This window comes from Falco punctatus, assembly GCF_963210335.1.
Source record: "Falco punctatus genome assembly, chromosome: 3".
Taxonomy (NCBI): domain Eukaryota; kingdom Metazoa; phylum Chordata; class Aves; order Falconiformes; family Falconidae; genus Falco; species Falco punctatus.
In genome coordinates, this window is record NC_137582.1 from 97,127,708 (window position 1) to 97,146,161 (window position 18,454).

The following is an 18,454-nucleotide window of genomic DNA, read 5'->3' on the forward strand; positions in this document are numbered from 1 at the left end:
ACCTTTAATTGTACACAGATTCATGTAGGATAGAATCAGAATATTGCATTTATTTTGTTCATTTAGCACTCCTTTATATTTCTAAATTTAAGGACAGGTTGCAGGGAAAAACCAGTGCAACCTACTGTAAATGTATGACAAGTATATTTTATGAGGACCAGAGTTGACAAAAGCTGGTTATAGATTTTTTTTGTCATGTGGCTTAGTAAGAGTAGTGGATGAAGGCTATCTGCATATTTTAAAAGTTTCTCTTCTATTTTTCTGGTGTCCAATAATACATGGACTTGTTAGTTTTTTCTCCAGTTGAAGCAATTACCTTGAGTCTGTCCATGCAAGGCCTTCCTCCTTATCTTTTAAATGCCTTCCCTCTGGCAAAGTTCTCAGGTGTGCTCAGACTGTCAGGCACATGCTATTACTGCGTAAGACTTCTTCCTGTTAAGAAACCAGTCAAAAAAATGTGCGTGGGTCTTGCATGTTGCAGGAACGTGAGTGTTAGGGAGAAGGACTAGCCAAAAGGGAGTTTGCTTCCATAGAATCATAGAATGGTTTGGGTTGGAAGGGACCTTAAAGAGCATCCAGTTCCAACTCCATCCAACCTGGCCTTGAACACTTCCAGGGATGAAACACCCACAACTTCTTTGGGCAACCTGTTCCAGTGTCTCACCACCCTCACAGCGAAGAATTTCTTCCTAATACCTAATCCAAATCTACCCTCTTTAGGGTTTAGTTTAAAGCTATTACCCCTGGTCCTATCACTACAGGCCCTACGAAAAAGTCTGTCCCCTTTCTTATAAGACCACATTTAAAAGCAGAATCAGACCAACCTTCACACTGCTTTTGAGGGGAGAGTGAAATCCCTAGGTAGAACTAAAAGAATTTGCCTGTGTAGTGATTCAGAGCTGTCTCACTGCTTTCTGTTCATCATCAAGCATTCAGTACTTGTTTTGTGTCATACCTCCAAAGGATTAAGTGGCTTCCTGTTGCTGCGTAATGATTTGATCTGTATTTGATGCTAGATGAAAACAAGAGTCAGTATTTCAGGTCAGAATGCTCCAGAATGAGATTATTTTACGGAACAAATTATGATTATGATTTAAGGATTAAACAATCCTTCAATAATCATTTTATCACGACAAGTATGCAATATCCATTTTTCAGATATGAAGCACATCTAAGCGAAATATGGAGTGGACTGCTTGTGGTTTGTTAACGCAGGATGTTAACACATCCAAAGCCATACAGGGCAACAATCGGAAAAGCTAAAAATAGAAGGCAAACCTTATAAACTTGCACCAGGTCATTGATCATCTCCCTAGACATAATCTCTGGAAGATACGGGTGCACCTAGAAGTGAGAATCATGAAAAGCTCAATTCTCTGGCTGTCACTACAGTTATACACATGAAACTTCAGTTCTACCTGCTAGCATGCAGAACAGCTGCTATTGACTGTCAGGTGGACGATGGCAGCAAAAGTGATAAAGTTTTATGAAATGGGAGGAGGAGCTACTTGTTCTCAATCGAGCTCTTGAAACAGCATTTAAGGAGAAAGCAGGTATGACAAACACCACAATGGAGCAAGCTCTCAACAACTTTGTATTTAAACAAGTACATTTTCCTTTTTATTTCATAAGAAGTTTACTGTTGAAAAAATGGTATGTATATAAGCAAACACATTATACACATAGATTAAACATCAGATAGCAAAACCTTACGGAATAAGCACTACTGGTTGTATTGTATAGGGTTTGCAATCAAAGATAAACTTTAAAACCCTCAAGAATTAATGTACTTTCAAGATAAATTAGGCACAAAATTTAGCTTGTAACTAGCTCTTCAAGCATCTCACTGATTTCACTGTTACAAAGTCTTACAAGTGATCAAAAACATATGATGACTTCTTAAATTTTTAAAATTTTACTCGTTCTATGTGCTGAAATAGTACAAATGTATACAACACTCCACCTTTGTTAAAAAAGCATGTACAATAGGGACTATAAAGTAGAATCAAAGGGCTAAACAGGAGATTACCCCTTTATTTGGGCTTAGAATTAGTATGACATAAATCTATGGCTTTGCTTTGTGGACGTATTTGAAATTGAGTAAGTCCTACAAATGTGAGGAAGAAACAGGAACCTATTTTTAATGACTATGAGCTACAATAGCAATATTTTAAAGGAACATTATCAGTAAGGAAACTAGCTGGTATCTGACATATAAGCCTCCCTCAGTTTTCTGAATAGGATGCAAGATACAATGTGAAATTTTAAATAATGAGATTGTCTCACCAGAAAAAAAAAATAAATCCAAGAGCAAAAAATCTTCAAGTGATTAGATGAGGCTTTACCTTAGAAAGAATTACTCATTTGCAAGAAGTGAGAGGGCAATAGCAAGCCTGTAGACCATAATAAAATCTTACCTTGCAGAAAACACAGGGATCTTCTAAATATACGTGTTAGAAAAGTGTTTGATTAAAATACCAGATTTTTTTTTCTTTCTTTAGCAAAATGTATGGCTGAAAGTTGTCCTTTTTTTGCTTGTTTAAAACAAACCCCATTATGATTGCCACAGAACTACAAGGAATGCATACTTTCTAGGGGTACATTTTTACTGCATCATACAGGAATTGCTTAATAGGTAAAAATAAACATCTTAAAGTCTTAATGCTGTTTTTGATTAGCAGAAAAAAAAGGAATGCACTGAAGCAAGATGATAACAAAGTGTATCATGCAGTATTTTGGCTTAATGTATACAGTATTTCAAACCAAGGATATGACTGGAGGGTGGGGGTTTTAAGCTATTACATTCACATGAAATCATTTAGAATTAAAGTCGTATGTGAAGGCAAACTCTGTGGAAATGTGAAAAGTACTGGGATGCCTAACAAAAGGGTGCCAGATGTGTTATTGTTCCTAGCATGCAGAGCTAATGCTTGAAGGCCTATCACAGCAGTATGAACTACTGCTACTTCTAGTTCTTTACATTACTGCTTTGTTTCTGCTGGCTGTGGTCTGGTCACGGTCAGCAAGTGCTGTATGGCGTTAGGAAGCTAACCCACAATCTCTGCAGGTTCAGTGACCAACTTAGATCCATCCCATGCTGTCTTGAACTGTTCAGGAACCGGAAATTCTTTCTGGTAAGAAACAAAAGCAACAGCGATGGTTAAATAAACAGTGGATATCTCATGAAAACTGGTGGAATACTATTAGTGCTACATGACTGAGAAAGCATTGATAGCTCAGACATGCCAGGATTAGAGAGTAGCCTTCTTCATTACCCTAGGAAGCTATTTTACAATGCCACACAGGAAAAAGCCTTATTGCTACCCAGTTTCAAATAGCCTTGGTATGGTACTACTTTGCAATAATCCCTCTCACACCATTGTTTGGAACAACTAAGTAAATAAGCCTCATGTCAGAAATGACTTTAGATTCCATCAGTGTCTGTGTTGGAAGACAGCAGAAAGGCTTTAGGTGTGGACATTTAGCAAGGAGTCTAATTTGAAGGATGAAAGCAATATTACAGTATGGAAGAATAAAATAAAAACAGCAACGTATCATTTGACATGTGATACACTTCAAAAGACTCAGCACCCCCTGTGGGGTACATGAAACAAAGCAGAACATCAAAGAAAATCTCCTTCCATTCCATGTATTCAGTGAAAAGATGGGAGATGTTGTTGGGTCTTTCTCTGTTTGCAGTAAACAAAACCCGATATGACGAGAAGGGTTTTTTCATTCAAACCTCAAATATTTGTTTTGATAGCCAGTAATTTCAGATGATACGGTGATTTGAGGTCAGACTGATCAAAAGGACCTTTTTCTTTTAAGGAACAGGTGAATATGCACCCACTAAAAATCATTCCCTTTTTAGTTATCTAAAGCTGGGCATCCAGCAGTCACTTTTGGAAATGTGGAGCATGAGAATTCTCTTGTTACATATTTTCTTTTATAAAGCCTAAACCCCTCTACCAAACAAAATTCCAGCCCAAAAGATTAACGAGAAATTTAAGTTCTGTCTATGGCCATTCAGTGCAGTTTCAACACTGCTCTGTTGAGAAAACTAGGTAACTATTACAAGTATCCTTTGCCTGCGTGATCCCTTGCTAGTGTGTGAAGTGACAGACCATGACTTTACTAGAAATGCTGATGGGCATAGTATGAAAATTTTACTATAACAGAAAAGGAGCCAGGAAAATGCACCTGTTTAAGTGGCTTTTAAGGACTTATGTTGACAATAATAGAAAGTACTACAGATGCTACTCATGTATCAACAGCTTTAGAAAAACCCAAGTATATTATACTATATTGTTTCATCTGTAGTAGTATTGTATTTATTTTAGTTTTAGCACCATCATCTTCATGCTTGAGTGCTCTTGTGTGAAGTGAGCTTCTTTGGGAGATCATGTTTGGATATCAAAAAAGAAAATTAAATGAACAGGAGATGAAACCATTATCTATCAAAATGGAAAGTAATAACGTCATGTCTGATCTCTGAAATTACTTTGTGCCGCAGAAGATAAGGAGTTCTTCCTGTACTGATAGCTGAGATGTCGGCACATAGAAAGTCAATTGTTCTGAATAATTTTTTGGTGATGTAATGTATTTGTGGTATGCTAAGTTTCTTTCCTAGCAGTTTAAGTGCTATGAGCTACCAAGACTAGCCAGGAAGAGGGAGGAAAGCTTTAAAAATATCTCACTCACATAATCACCATCTTGAGGGATAAGGATGTTCATCTCGGATGACTTGGCACTCACAATCTCACAATCTAATGATTCCTCACTGAGGTAGATGTGGCAGCCTTCTGTTTTGTTAATAGAAATTGTTGGCACTTTCCCCATCACCTGTAAAATAAAATCTACTTCATATCAAATCTTAAAATGTGCACAAAAATACTGTTAATAAAATCCTCTTTGCCTGCCAGGTCTAATTTTAGCCACCAACATCTGATCTGTGTGTCAGCTGCCTGCATGATGCTTATATTTGATTTGGTAGACACTGTGAAAATTCTTGGTAACAAATATATACACAACAGCAAACTTCTAATATACAGCAAGCTTTTAATATACAGTTTGATGAAAATCCCTCCCTGATTCTCTCTAATTTCGGTGATGCTTTTGTGCTGATACTTAGGCAGTGTTGACCTTGTTCATCTTTGAGAACTGGTGAAGAAATCAAACAGGTCAACTCCAACCCAGTAAGGGCAAATGAAAGATCCCAGCATACAGTAGTACTCCACAAGTGATTTCTAATACATTTGGAAGACTTCAAAGCTCTTCCAGGTTTTACAGCATACATTAGAAAGGGGGGGTTATCCCCTTCAGGTAAGCTACGGTTCTAAAAAATTACTGAGATCAAGTTAATTAAATCTCTAAAGGTATTTCTTATGTTAGTTTACAAGCAAGCACAGGATTTACTGTAGGGGAGAAAGGGAAATCTCTCTTGTTTACAGTTCTACAGATTAGAAGATTTCTTCATGGCTATCTGGCTGACTCGCTGGTTGTCAGTAACAACTCCTCCATCTCCTCCTGCCCTCTCTAGCCTGGACAGGAATATGCTCTGGACAAGGCATCCAAAGGGCAGAGGTTATTCTGAGCCATAGAACAGTAACAGCATGTGATAGGTATGTACTTGTTAATGAAAGACTGGCTCCCATCATTCAAGTTGAGAATATATTTTCAACTTTAGTTCCTTAATGCGACAGAAAACAAGAACAAGTGGTCTGTCCTCTTGCATCCCACCCTGATCCTGATGTCTGATCTACATAGAGGATCAATGCATCTTAAATATTATTTTCTTTAATGGGTTCTCATTTTGCAAATATTTGGAAAGGAAAAAAAATACCACTGAGAGAGAGCTAAGCAATATGGCTACTTACAGCAAAATCTGTAGGATGAATTAACTGAAATTTGTTGCATTAACCTCTTATGTATTTAGAAATGAAAAGCTTAGGTCTTCAAAATACTGAGAAAATTGAGATGCTCAGCACTTGGCATACTCAAACCCTGCGGAAGCTGCCTGATTCAAGTGGCATATAGCATATAGCCAGGCTCTGCCTGGAGTGGAACTCCACTCTGCCTCATGGCATAGAAGCCGTATACACTATTCATAGAACCTGTTTAATCAAAATAATTTTGATTCTTAGAAAAGATATTTCCCCTTTATTTGAGTATTAACAAGCTGTGGTTTCACTATTCATTACCTATGAATTTTTCAGCTTCCATGAGTAGTTCTAGAGGTGATGATAAAAATAATCTAATTGTTTAAAAAAACACTGAAATAAATGCCTGGGATCTTTAACTGTCTCTGCCGTAAGAAGACATGTAGTGATCATGAATAAAATTGCTTGTTACAGTTCAGAAGATACGCACAGCTGGTAACAGTATCAGTCACTTGCATGAGGTTCAAAATATATAAAAAAGATTTGCTATTATTCCCTGTGGTGGCTGTGACCAGTATTTCTGAAGCATGGAGCAGGACTGTCTACATTTAATGTCATACAGCAGGCACAGCCTTTTAGCTCACTTTGAAGACTGGCAGTAAGATATAATGTAATCAACATTTAATTTCTTTTTTCCTTAAAATAATACATCCTGAAGTCCCTTCTTGAGACTAGGTCATGTATATTGGACACAACCCAGTATTAGAGCATGTGTAGTTAGACCCCTTTGCAGTGGGGTGAGTAAGTGCTGTAAATGTCAGGCAGACTGTCTGTATTTTGAACGGGGCAAGTGTCCCCAGTACAGAGGGCAGTGTATGGATTTAAAATAAGTATATTTTCTTTTCATGAGAACCAGAGGCAAGACAATCTCTGATGGAGCTTTGCTTGCTGGTTATCAAAGACAAAACCACTAGAGGCTTGTAGCCCCTTTCCAGGCAAGTGACTATGTTACTTGTTCATGTAATGTGTCACGTTGCTAGCAGGGGAGATTCTCAAAATCCCGGTACCTACTTTCACTTGATGTCATTTAGTTTTCCTTTGAAAGTCTATTTGAACATTTACATTGAGAGAATCAGAAAAAAAGAAACAGTCATCTTCTGGGCTTAAAAATCCATTAGCTAACTGCCAGAATTTGTTCCGTAAGCATTGCCGAACATTCAGGTGCTAGGAACTGTTTAGCCTGAAAGCAAGAAAATCAGGGCCTGAAGTAACAGTTCTTACAGGGTATAGGTCTCAGCTTCACTGGAACCAGAAGGGACTGGGTTAAGGGAGTTTTGTTCAGTGATAGTCAATAGTTTTCATAGGCATTTTCTAAATATATCAGCAGAATTCAGTGTATATAAAGATACATCTGGATGCATCAATCTCTTAATTTTGTGGTGCTCCTGTGGGTTTTTAAAATCTCTTGTAGCTACACGTTGGGCTTTTCTTTCCTGCTTGTTCTCCGTCTTTGTTTTTTAAATAGATATTTACCTGAATCTGAATATCCCTCGAATTGATCACTTCCACGATTCCCACAACGTTGTCAAACACAAGGCCAAACTTTTTACAGTTGTCTAAAATAAAAGCAATCATAAATAAAAAAGGCAAGATAAAAACAAATAGATGCATGCCTAACTACGAAAATTCCCGGTCTTGCACCACATAGCTGAGCAACTTTACTCACATGATCAATCCATTAAAGTGAATGGAATGATTCAAATGCATTATTAATCACATAAGTCAGTTTTTTCAAGATTGGCATTTAAAGCCCAGCTGAGCTATCCACTCACCAATAGTAATTGAATTGATTTTTCCTTTTATCTGAAGTGTAGATTTGTTACACTTAAAAATGTAGGCCACTTGCTTGAGTTCAGTGTTGATAATGACCAGGTCATTCTTATCCTCTTGATATTCCTATTTCAAAAGAAAGTTTATTTAATTGTGTTTAACTAGCTAACAGTCAGACAGAGTTTAGTACAACTTATCCTCGAGTCATTGCATCTTCAGTTACAACAGAGCAATATCCTTCCTGTGGCTTAAAAATCTAATCTGTTTAGTGATCGGTTATGTCACCTAATTCACCCTTAGATGACATGTGTATTTTAGAGCTGCAGAACTGAAGAACTTAGCACAGACCATGACAAAACTCATTAATTTTGTAACAAAGGCACTATGCTCACAACAGTTTAAAAATGCGCTTACAAAACGGTTGCCTGGCTCCCATCCAATCTAGACCGGCACCTTGAAGAACAGAGCACGCTTTTGTTCTCCCAGACGTGAAATAATGTTCTACGCAGTATGTTATGAGCAGGTGCAGGTATTACCATATACAATAGGGAGTAATAGGTGAAGAAATGTCATTATGAAGCATGAAGGGACATTTACACCTCATGGATGTCCAGGACAGACTAGGGATCCACAAGGAAAGTTCCAGGTACTATAACTGTAAGGCAGCATAACACAGACAAATGGTGACTGCACCTTATGTAAACTCAACTCCACCGGAGTAACCATGTATGTGACTTTCTGCATGACTAAACTGCATATTGTTTCCTTCCTCTTTTAACCAACACAGTCACGTGAATTTTCACTCACAGATTCTTTGGTATATGCCTAAATAAATTAACTCCCAAACTTAAAACAAATCTATCTTTTCCATCTGTAGATTGAGCAAATGGAAAACTCTTCTCTACTTTTGAGCATGGGAGACATGCTTGCATGGAATGGGTGATGAAAAATAAATGTATAATTCTATAGGTTAACAAAGCTGGAGAAAGTTCTCTGTGATAATACTGTTACCTCTCACTTGCATAAATGGCTTGCAAGAAGGGATTTTAATTGAAGTTCTCCACTGGACTTGTTTCTGGGGGATTGTCTGATCTTGCAAGGAATTTATATGCTGTTTCTGGCATTCTCCAGTTCAGATGAATTAGTATATGATTCTCAGATACAAATGAATTAACCTTAGATGCCACAGAATAGTAAAAGCTAAACTGTAGTGAGGTAGAGCAAGCAAGACTCAGCGCATTTTAGCTGCAGCTTTGAGTTGTTGCACCTTGATGATGGTGCAAAACATTTCAGTGCTCAACCTGGTTTGCAGCGTGCAGGGTGCAAGTCAGAGGTGTGACTGGAACTCACCACTCTCCACTTCTTTCCCTCTAGCTCCAAGACAGGGGCATGGCTCTGCTGCGGGGAATTCTTGGGAGAGGTAGGACTGGGAGTATGGCTTTTTGTCGGAGAACGAACAGATGGACATTGGGCACGTAGGCTGGGATTCTTGTGAGTCTTCTGGTCATCAGAGACATGCCGAAGCCCTAAAAAAAAAAGGGTATTTATGAAAGAGAGTCTGTTTTCCAGTCCTAAGGATGTTCATATTTAAGCAGAAAAGGTTCATACCTAATTGTGTTAAATTATTCTTTGAATTTACATTTTTTATTTTGTCAAGGTTTGCCTTGGTAACAACCTAAGGTGTAACTGCCTACATATTTTTGGCAGTTCATACAAAACCTCTTTTACTGTGGATGGGCTGTCTTAGTGCCTGTAACAGGAAATGCCACAATGTCTTCTAATCCCTCTCTGTCTGTAGTGAGCTCTGACAGCTTGTTATATCGTATTTTTCCATCCATAAAAATGAGATTCTTTTTCTCATTTATGACAGTATTTGACCTATCCCTGCAGCATTAAAGGTAGATGTTTCAATTGCACGTATTCAGGCTTGCAGCCATCCACTTTAATTACACCTATCCAGTATTGACACAAAAAGCTTTATTGTTGTACTCCATGCTGATCTGTGAGCCATACCTTTTCACCTAACGTGTAACACGTTTTGATGCAGGTTGGTGTGCTGAATGTGAATTAGAAAGGGGGATACATTTTTATTGGAATTGCAACTTAGAGGTTCACTTGCTATTGGGAATTGAGGTGTCCAGCTTGGCTGCCTTAAAGTTAAAAGGATATCTCTACATAAATGGTGTGAATTTCTGGTATGCTGAACATATTTGGGTGCTGTTGCTTCTAAAGGAGGTTTTGGTATGCAGTCTAATCCATCAGATTCACTGCAAGCCTCAGAAAGATCTGAGTTGCTTAAATGTAACTTAAAAGCGCAGTGGAAGTTCAGTTAATACATATAGGAGCTCTTGATGTAGTTTGACTCGTGGACCAAAATTCAATTTCATTTCTCCTGACCTTTGGTAATTGCCTCTCCCTGGTTAAGCTGCGCAAACAGAGCTGAGCGAGCTGCAGTTCCTTCATCCTTTACGGTTTCTGTATCGAAGATGGGGGGAGGTCCAGGTGGTGGCGGTGGTGGCGGTGGTGGTGGGGAGAGGCATGATCCGCTTGTTAGAACAGATCGCATAGACATGGGTGAAGCAACAGGACCCTGTTTGAGATAGACGGAAATTATTCTACATACAGCGACTGAAGGAACATTGTATTATGGTAATTCCTACTTAGGAACATCCTTGAACGCTGTGAGTTTGAGTGACTCTAGGCAGCCACAGGCTCAGAAGAATTCATGGCACTGTAATTGAATGTAATACTATGACTCTTTCCCTGCACCAAAGCTGGCAAGGCTGGAAAGACTGACAGTCCACACCACTGCCTTACTGCAGAACTACTCCACCTAAAATATTTATCTCAAATACTTGTCAAGACTGATGTTAAAAATCTTCACTAGAAAAGATTCCATCATTTGTTCCAAATGATGTTTAAGGGAAAATGTCTCCTTTTTTTTTCAGATACCAAATTCAGTTAGCCATAGCTTGGTGTGCATTCAGAAACACAGAAAATGTTTTGATCTAACACAAATAACTGGGAGGGTCTTGAACTGTCAGTTATACATATGCAACATGTTAAATTGTATGCAAGATGTAAAATACTACTCTTCAGACTGTTCAAGTCATCTGCAAAGATACAAATACAGCAGGATGTAAAACTACAGTGATTCAAGACTCATGTATGAAATTAATTATTTGAGGTTTTACTTCTATTTCTTAAATTCTTCTTTCTTTTTTTCAATTGCAGGAGATCACAGCGCACAAGTTATGAGTGAGAGGGGCCTTGGTAAAGTAATCCAATCTTTCTTTCAGTTAGCATAACCAAAAGTACACGTTTTGGTCTGAATTATAATCTTTACATTGAATATTATCAAACAGACAGAAAATACTAATAATAATCTGATTAAAATTTTATGCATCCTAATAACAGATTAGAATTGGAGAAACTGAGAATCATTTTTTCTGTCTTGCCACTGAGTGTCACTCTGATCCCACCTCTCTGCAGCAGAACAGAGACTGTTTTAAAAGAACAGTTGTGAAAGTTAGATTGGTTCTGATGAATTAGCTAGCTGTACAGACACTGTGCATACTTATTAGGTGGGCAGATACAATGGGGAAATGAAAGCAACTTAGAGAGTCGCAGCTCCTCTAATTGGCTACCTTTGTTAAGAGATACTCTAGGTTGTTAAAAGTGCATCCCTGGTAATCAATACTGGAAATAGATATTCTTAGCTGGACTTGGAGGATATTTTTAATCATTTGTGATGCCAGTCCTTTCTGCTTTTCACTAAACTGAAACAGTGAAGTATCCATCTGGTTCATGCATTGCACATGAGTGAAAACTGTAGCTACTTTTTAAAAAGAAAACTTGTTCTGGCCTGTAATCCCCATCTGATAATGGGAAAGGGGCTGAGGTGCACATGCTCTTTTCCCACCCCCCCCAACTCTTCAGACATACTTTTTTTTTTTTTTTTTTAAAAAAAAAAAAAAAAAAAGAAGCTTGGCACATTTGAGTAAGTAACTGCATTCAAACCTCTTAGACATCATGACCCTAATTAGAGTAGCATGGAAAGGGAATAAGATTAGTCAACCTATTAATGTACACTCTCTATTGGCACATGCGTCTTCAGCATGTAAATATTATTGGATTTGAAGGAGCTGTTACGGAATATGTTAGTGGTGAATACACAGTGAGATTCTTTGTCACATTAGTGACGTTAAAACTGCATTGCACAAAAAAGACTGCTGAATCCCCGGTACTTGGGTGAGTAATGAAACTGATGTAGTGGTACAGTTTGATTGCTTCTGAAAGGATCCAAGATGTCTTAAGGGAATGAGCTCTCTTCTGTGCTATTAAATATTTTGATCAGATGTAAACAAACGAGAAGAATACCCTTTTGGAATTGATTATCGTTTATTGTCAAGATATACCGGAACTGATGTGGACTGCTTTTAGAGACATTTCATTGTTGCATGGATACATATAACTCAAAGAGTTTCTCTTACATACTTAGTAGTTATAGGCTATTGGCTTTGGCTGGGGACAACTTCTTCACTGGGTCCTCAATTTATAGTGCCTGTCTTCCTGCATCTGCTAATGCCAGTAATGTTACCTGCAGCGGAGTCAGCACAACTGTGAATTATTATAATAATAAAAAAAGAGAATGTAAGTGGATTTAGTGGCACAATCAGTTGTTTCTGCCTGAGGTGTAACACAGATCTTCCCTATCTGTTGCCTGCAACCATAGCAACTGAATCCACTATGTCCTGGTTATCCAGAATTCTAAACATTGCATTTGCAGGGCTTTTAAAAATACTCAAGATACCCAGAAATGACACTCACCGTTCACAGTGCAGTGTGAACATGCAGTCATGAATTATGTATGCTTTATGAGAGGAGATTAATAGTAGTAGTGATAGTGGTTAATAACTTGTAGGCTGAGATAAAAATTGGATTTCCCAAATTCCAGATTGACATCTGATTTCCCAAACATACCTTATTGCTTCTACCTGCATACAGTGCTGTGATTGTACAGAAACTTGTGTGTGTGAGACTCATGTTCATTTGGAATTAACACCAATTAAATTCTGCAAAGGCTGCAAAGATGCATTTGAGAAAAAAAGATGTAGAAGCTATCTGGGTATTCTGCATACAACGCAGAATGGTGAGTGACTCTGCCAGTCTGTTTGCCTAAAGTGTCAAACTGAAGGCAGATCATGCAGTAAACTCCAGGCTCAAGTGATGCTGCTGATCGAAGGCAGTTTCCCAAATGTCAACAGAAGTATGAGAATGTCTGTGTAACCACGGTGGAAGCAAAACTCAAAGGGATTTTTATCTGTGGAAGTGGATGATCTCTCCCCCGGGACTCTGAAGAACTCTCTTGTGAAAGTACAGACAAAAAGGGAGGATTTTAAATACATCAATCAAGCTTGGACATGTCTTTTTATAACTGTAGAATGTCTAATTTACTTTTCAAGAAAGAGCAGATGTAGAAAAGCATCTGGGAAACTAGGTGCATCTTTCCCTTCTAGAGCAGTAGTGATGGAAAGACAAGTCTAGTCAAAAATATCAATCCTTGACCTGAGGAGTGAAGACATGATTATCATTTGAGTGGGTTTCAAGAATAGGAAAAAAAAATTATCCCTTGCACTCATGCTGTCCATCTGCCTCCTCTTTTCTTTACAAGCCAGTCCCTCCACCAAAGTTGGTGGCTATCTCCACTGAGCTCTAAAGATGATGAGTTAGATCTAATTAAGAACACAGGAACTGTCACAAGGTCTTAGAAGACACCTGGGGCTCGGTCACCCTTCCTACTTTTCCTCTTAATTTTGTGCTGTCACAGAAATAAGAGATGGATTGAACCTTTGTTGTTAACTTTTCTCCAGCATGACAAATTCTTGTCTAGTTTATGACCTGAGTTACTGCTACACAAGCTAACAGATACTGTATCATGACATTTTCAATTATGTCTGAACATCTATCGCTATTCTGGAAACTGCAAACAATTTCAATCCTAAATTAGGCCAGGCAAAACTGAAGGACAAATCAAAGGACAAAATGGTTGCTGAAGTACAGGGAGGGACTAACTGCTCCACTGCAGATCTACCATCTTACAGCACGGAAACACCCAGTAGGACAATTCCCCATTGAAACAGAATAGCATGGAAAAGACAGACAAGCCTCACTAATGAGGAGGCATACAGAGACCTGCTGTAAAGAGGGGTTCAGTCTCACTCTGGCTTTTGTCTTCTTTTCTTTGCCATTTTGATTTACCTGACTGAAATCAAACAAACATTCAAGTGAGGTGAAATTCTTTGTGGGAAGAGCGGCTCAGGGAAACTCTTAACAAGGGGACAGAAAGCACAAAAGTGAACTGGAAATGCAGAAAACACTTCACATTTCTTGCATTCCCTGCCTGCCAGGAAGGTGGGACCTGTGCTGCACTCAAACACACTGATGCAAAGGGCAGTTTTAAAATCAGCCTGGTGAAGTGGTTCCAGGAACTTTCTTTTTTGATTAGTTTTGACCTCTATTAATATATGGACCTCCAGGTTACCCACCTAAGACACTGGCAATTGATTTGCTTTCCTTAGTCACCCTTCTAAGACTGCTTAGACCCTCAGGCTCTAGAATATTTCTGAACCAGACTCAAACTGTTCTGGTATCTGGCAGTACTTGTGTACAGTCCTATCCCATTTCAACTAAAGTGCCCTTCACAAAGTCCATTCATTTCTGTTCTGTATAGGGTGGTGTCTGTGAGATCTGCTGGGAATAAAATAGCATGTTATATGACCACAAAAGTTCATCTATCCTAAAGCAGCAGGTGCTTACCAGCTTTGCTATTTGCAAACAACTCTTCAGATTAACTTCAAGCAGATGTTAGAAACAGTGTATCTTTACACAAAGTATTAAGAGCCATTTTGGACTAGCAAAGGCAGTTACTTGCAAGCCGCCTTTCTTCCTCTTTTATTTCAGCTGTTTGCCTTGGTAACAGCTGCTGTTCTCAGTGCTGTGGTGTCTATAGACATCATGTCAAGTTATGCTGATAGCTGGCTGTTCCCGTTAACATGTTGGTGTGGTCATTTTTCCATCATTTGCAAATACATTCCTCTTAAGAATTACCAGAGGAAGAGAGAACTTCAACCTTACTTTGTGAAAATGTAACACAAAAATAAGCCATGGACTTTAACCTGCTAGCTTTGTGTCATAGTGAACTTGACGTGCTTTCTGAAGCTTTCTGAAATGGGGAAAAATATAATTCTCTGAGTAAGGTTCTATCAAGAACAGGAGATGTGGGCCCTGGAGTAACAGCTCTGTAGGGGATGGGACATTCCAGAAACTTCATCCCAGGGAAAAAAGTTATCTTCAGCCTCCAACTAAACCATTTTCTGAATGGGTTGACAGGAACAGGTCAGGATTTGCTCCTTGCTGGAGAGCCCAGAGCCATCTGCAGAGAGGTCCATGGGCCTCCCGTTGACTGTGGCTCAGTAGCTTCCTCCAGTGACAGTGTCTGAAGCTGCTCACGGAGCTGAGTCTGATGAATGCATATTACTGCTGTGCAAGGAGCTGCAGGGCTGCAGCACAGCCTCAGAGTGTGTTGTATTTCTACCTTTATCTTGCGCGACTGGCAGAAGGGGGAGGTACTCTTTCTCCTTGCTGGCTGCCTAGCTGGCTCACTGGAAGAAAGAAATGACTGTTTATATTGAGGCAGCTGGCTGGTTAAAATTCATCTATGTTGAATCTCATTTAATTCCCTTGAAAGTAGAGATGAGTGGAGCCCTTTGCTTCTGTGAAGCTGGGTCTTGTTACAACACATTGCTCCTAAAGGCTTCCCCTGGAGCACAGGGCAACAGCCAGTCTTGTTAGAGAAATAAAATGCTGTTCATACATAATGCAAGTGGTCTGGATGCCATACTGTCAGTAATTTTTGGTGGCCATATGCAGCTTGACATGTCTTTAGGTCTAAACCCAGCTACGAAGAGGCAGCAAGAATTTCTTTTTATATCTTATCACAGATGTTACTATTTCCTGAGCCATTCTTGCTGAACAATTGCCTGGGTTAGCCTTCCATATCACTGTTACTATATTTGTATTATTGTAGCAGCAAGGAGCCCTACTCCGAGGCTTGTATCTCTGGGGATACGAGGGGCTTACGTGCCAGGCCCTGTACAAACACGCACAACGTTCCTCTGTGTTTATCCAGCTTCAGGCTGACACAGTGCAGCACAGAAGCTGGGGGGAACAAAGTTCTTGTGACGGGATCCTGCTGTGGAGCATTTGAATGAACACACATTTCTTGTAGATGTCATTTTTACTCAGGACAAACAGACTATAAACACCTATATAATGCATATAAATAAATTGCATATGCATGTGTATAATATATAGTACCTATTTTATCAGTCATTCCTATTAAGAGCTAAGTATCTATTTGCAGCTGAGGCAACAGGTGGCTTAGATAGAGGCATAAAATCCGTTTCTTAATTTATTGAAAAGCCTTCTTTTCATGGCAGCAGATAAACAAGAATCCTAATGGGGACTACATTCTTCTCAAAAAAAAATAAAATCCCTGTTTTCTCCCCCTCCCCCTTTATAGTAATCCTAGTTTCACACCTAAAATGATTACAGCATTCTGTATTGTTCTTTCCATACATATGCACAGACAAAGATAAGAATCATGAAGCTCAAAATATCACGTATCAACCTCTGGGAACAGGTGGGCTGTGACTCAGTGGCACAGAGCTCTTGTTAAGGTGTTTTTTGTGTAAAAGTAGCTTAGCACAACAGTTCTATTACCTACCATATTTAAGCCACCTGTCTGCAAGGGGTTATGCTGCCCTGAGATCCACAATTTACTAGATGAAACAGCTGACTTACAGGGCTTGTAATCTTTGTGAGTTAAAACACAAAACAACAAAAAGCAGGCCAGGCTCTTTTCTTGTTACAAGGTCTCAGCAGAATCATTTATCTATTGAGTTTTCAAACTTCGAAGCCCCTTTTAATACCCTTCTGCCATTTATCACCTGTTCAGGATTTAAAATGATGCTTACATCTTCACAGTTACCCCACCAGAAATGTTTTACACGGCCAAGGTCTTCAAAATCATTTGAGAACTGTATGCTAATGTAATTGTCAACAAGTAACGCGTTCCAACAGGAACATTAAACCATCTTTCACTTTATTTATTTTTTACATTCAGTTAAAAAGACAACCAACCCCTTTAGCAATGCAGTAAAGTTTCAATAGATGTACCTTTTCCTTTTCTCTCCATTTCACATACTTTCGATTTTCTTTTTCCTTTCCATTTTTCACTGGAACAAGGTTGCATTATGTTACAGGTCAGGTTGCATGACAGCTGTTGTCAAACAAGCCTCTCCCAGGTTCTCCCTTAACATGTCTAAACAGTGTTTGGTCACTGATGTTAAAAGGACATGGTTGATATCCAGTAAAGGTAAATATTGTCAGCCTCTGTTGGAACAAGGGAGTAAAACTACTTTCTTTCAAAGGGATGTAGATGTAATTGAGGCAGACTCCACCAAACAGGCAACTATTGTAGAGTTGCCAGAATGGCCAGTTTCTTAATCACCAGTGTACCAAAACGTGAACATTACCTATTCTTGTGAGAAAGAAACATTTGAGACCGAAGGATGCAAATTTCTCACCAAAAAAAAAGTGTAAGGAAATAGAGAAAGGGAAGGGAATAGAAAGGAATGGAAAGGGACAGAAAAGGAGAGGAAATGCTATGACAGAAAAATTGAGCACTCTGAAAATGTCTGCATCTTATCTAAGACAGAGGCATTTATACCAGTATATCCATGTCCCCTTACTTTTGTCTGAATGAGGTCTCTGGGACTGCAGTTGTGGCTGTGGCTGGAATTTGGCACTACAGTTTTGACATTTAGCTTTCCTGCAGCAGCTCAGATCATGGCTGCTTGATAAGTAGATCAAACTGAACCCAGCATAGAAGAGATACTGGAAGGATAATAGAAGGCTTTGCCTGCAAAAGTTGGGTCTTTTGCAGCTAGTTCACCTCAATATGTAAAGAGATGATATATGACAGGAAAATGTTTTGTTAGTACAGGAGAGAGGCAGGACCCTTTTATAAGAAAATGTCTGGAGGTGTTACGTTAGACAAGAACAAAGTGTCCAAAGTCTGTCCTGAGACTAGGATAATTGCGCTCAATCAGGCTAATGTAGGGATTGCAATAGTTCTTGGTGTGGGGCCTGTGGAGAATTTCAACTTCTAAAGAGTGTTTGTAGAGTACTATCTAATGAATTATACATGATTTTTTAAGTGATATTTTCAGAAAAAAAGACAAAGATACTGTATTGGCTTCAGTGGGAACACGATATAAATAAATCTCAACTGCCTGTAAAGCTGCAGACTTCCTCCTAATAATTTGGTTGGAGTTCTAAAGAGGAGGGGGGGAACATTTGTTGCTTGAGTAAAATTCCGTATTAGAAACTAAATACTATAATGAAATTCACTGCTAGTTTGTAAACAATCCTGCTGTCAAAATGTGCCCTAAATGACTATTGTAAACAAAGAGCAAAAACTTAACTGCAGCTCCACCTGCAACTGAAAGAAACATTCACGACAATTATCCTTGAGCAGGATTTCTTTCTTAAAACTTATTTTATGTACAGGAAACTACAGCAACCTCTTGTGATTACTGGTTGTTTTCTTGCTGCAAAGTTCACCTGCAGAAACAGGAGCAGAAGTTTCACTTCCCCCAGCTTACTCATGCAGCCCTTGT

The 18,454-nt window shown here is 38.8% G+C and overlaps 1 protein-coding gene and 1 long non-coding RNA gene across 3 annotated transcripts in view; one reads left to right on the forward strand and one right to left on the reverse strand.

The window, feature by feature from the left end:
* LOC308060041 overlaps nucleotides 1-18,454 on the forward strand; it is a 61,231-nt gene that overhangs the window by 6,035 nt on the left and 36,742 nt on the right. For both annotated transcript variants that reach the window (XR_013926570.1, XR_013926571.1), the window contains one exon: nucleotides 10,944-10,982. This is a non-coding gene — a long non-coding RNA (uncharacterized lncRNA). The remainder of the gene's footprint in view (nucleotides 1-10,943; nucleotides 10,983-18,454) is intronic.
* Nucleotides 1,592-18,454, reverse strand: part of CAP2 (cyclase associated actin cytoskeleton regulatory protein 2) — a 68,554-nt gene continuing 51,691 nt past the window's right edge. The window contains exons 8-13 of the mRNA XM_080378241.1: nucleotides 10,107-10,299; nucleotides 9,060-9,235; nucleotides 7,712-7,835; nucleotides 7,413-7,495; nucleotides 4,702-4,842; nucleotides 1,592-3,131 (exon numbers count right to left, since the gene is read on the reverse strand). Coding sequence (XP_080234367.1) covers nucleotides 3,048-3,131; nucleotides 4,702-4,842; nucleotides 7,413-7,495; nucleotides 7,712-7,835; nucleotides 9,060-9,235; nucleotides 10,107-10,299 — 801 coding nt within the window. The 3' untranslated portion in view covers nucleotides 1,592-3,047. The remainder of the gene's footprint in view (nucleotides 3,132-4,701; nucleotides 4,843-7,412; nucleotides 7,496-7,711; nucleotides 7,836-9,059; nucleotides 9,236-10,106; nucleotides 10,300-18,454) is intronic.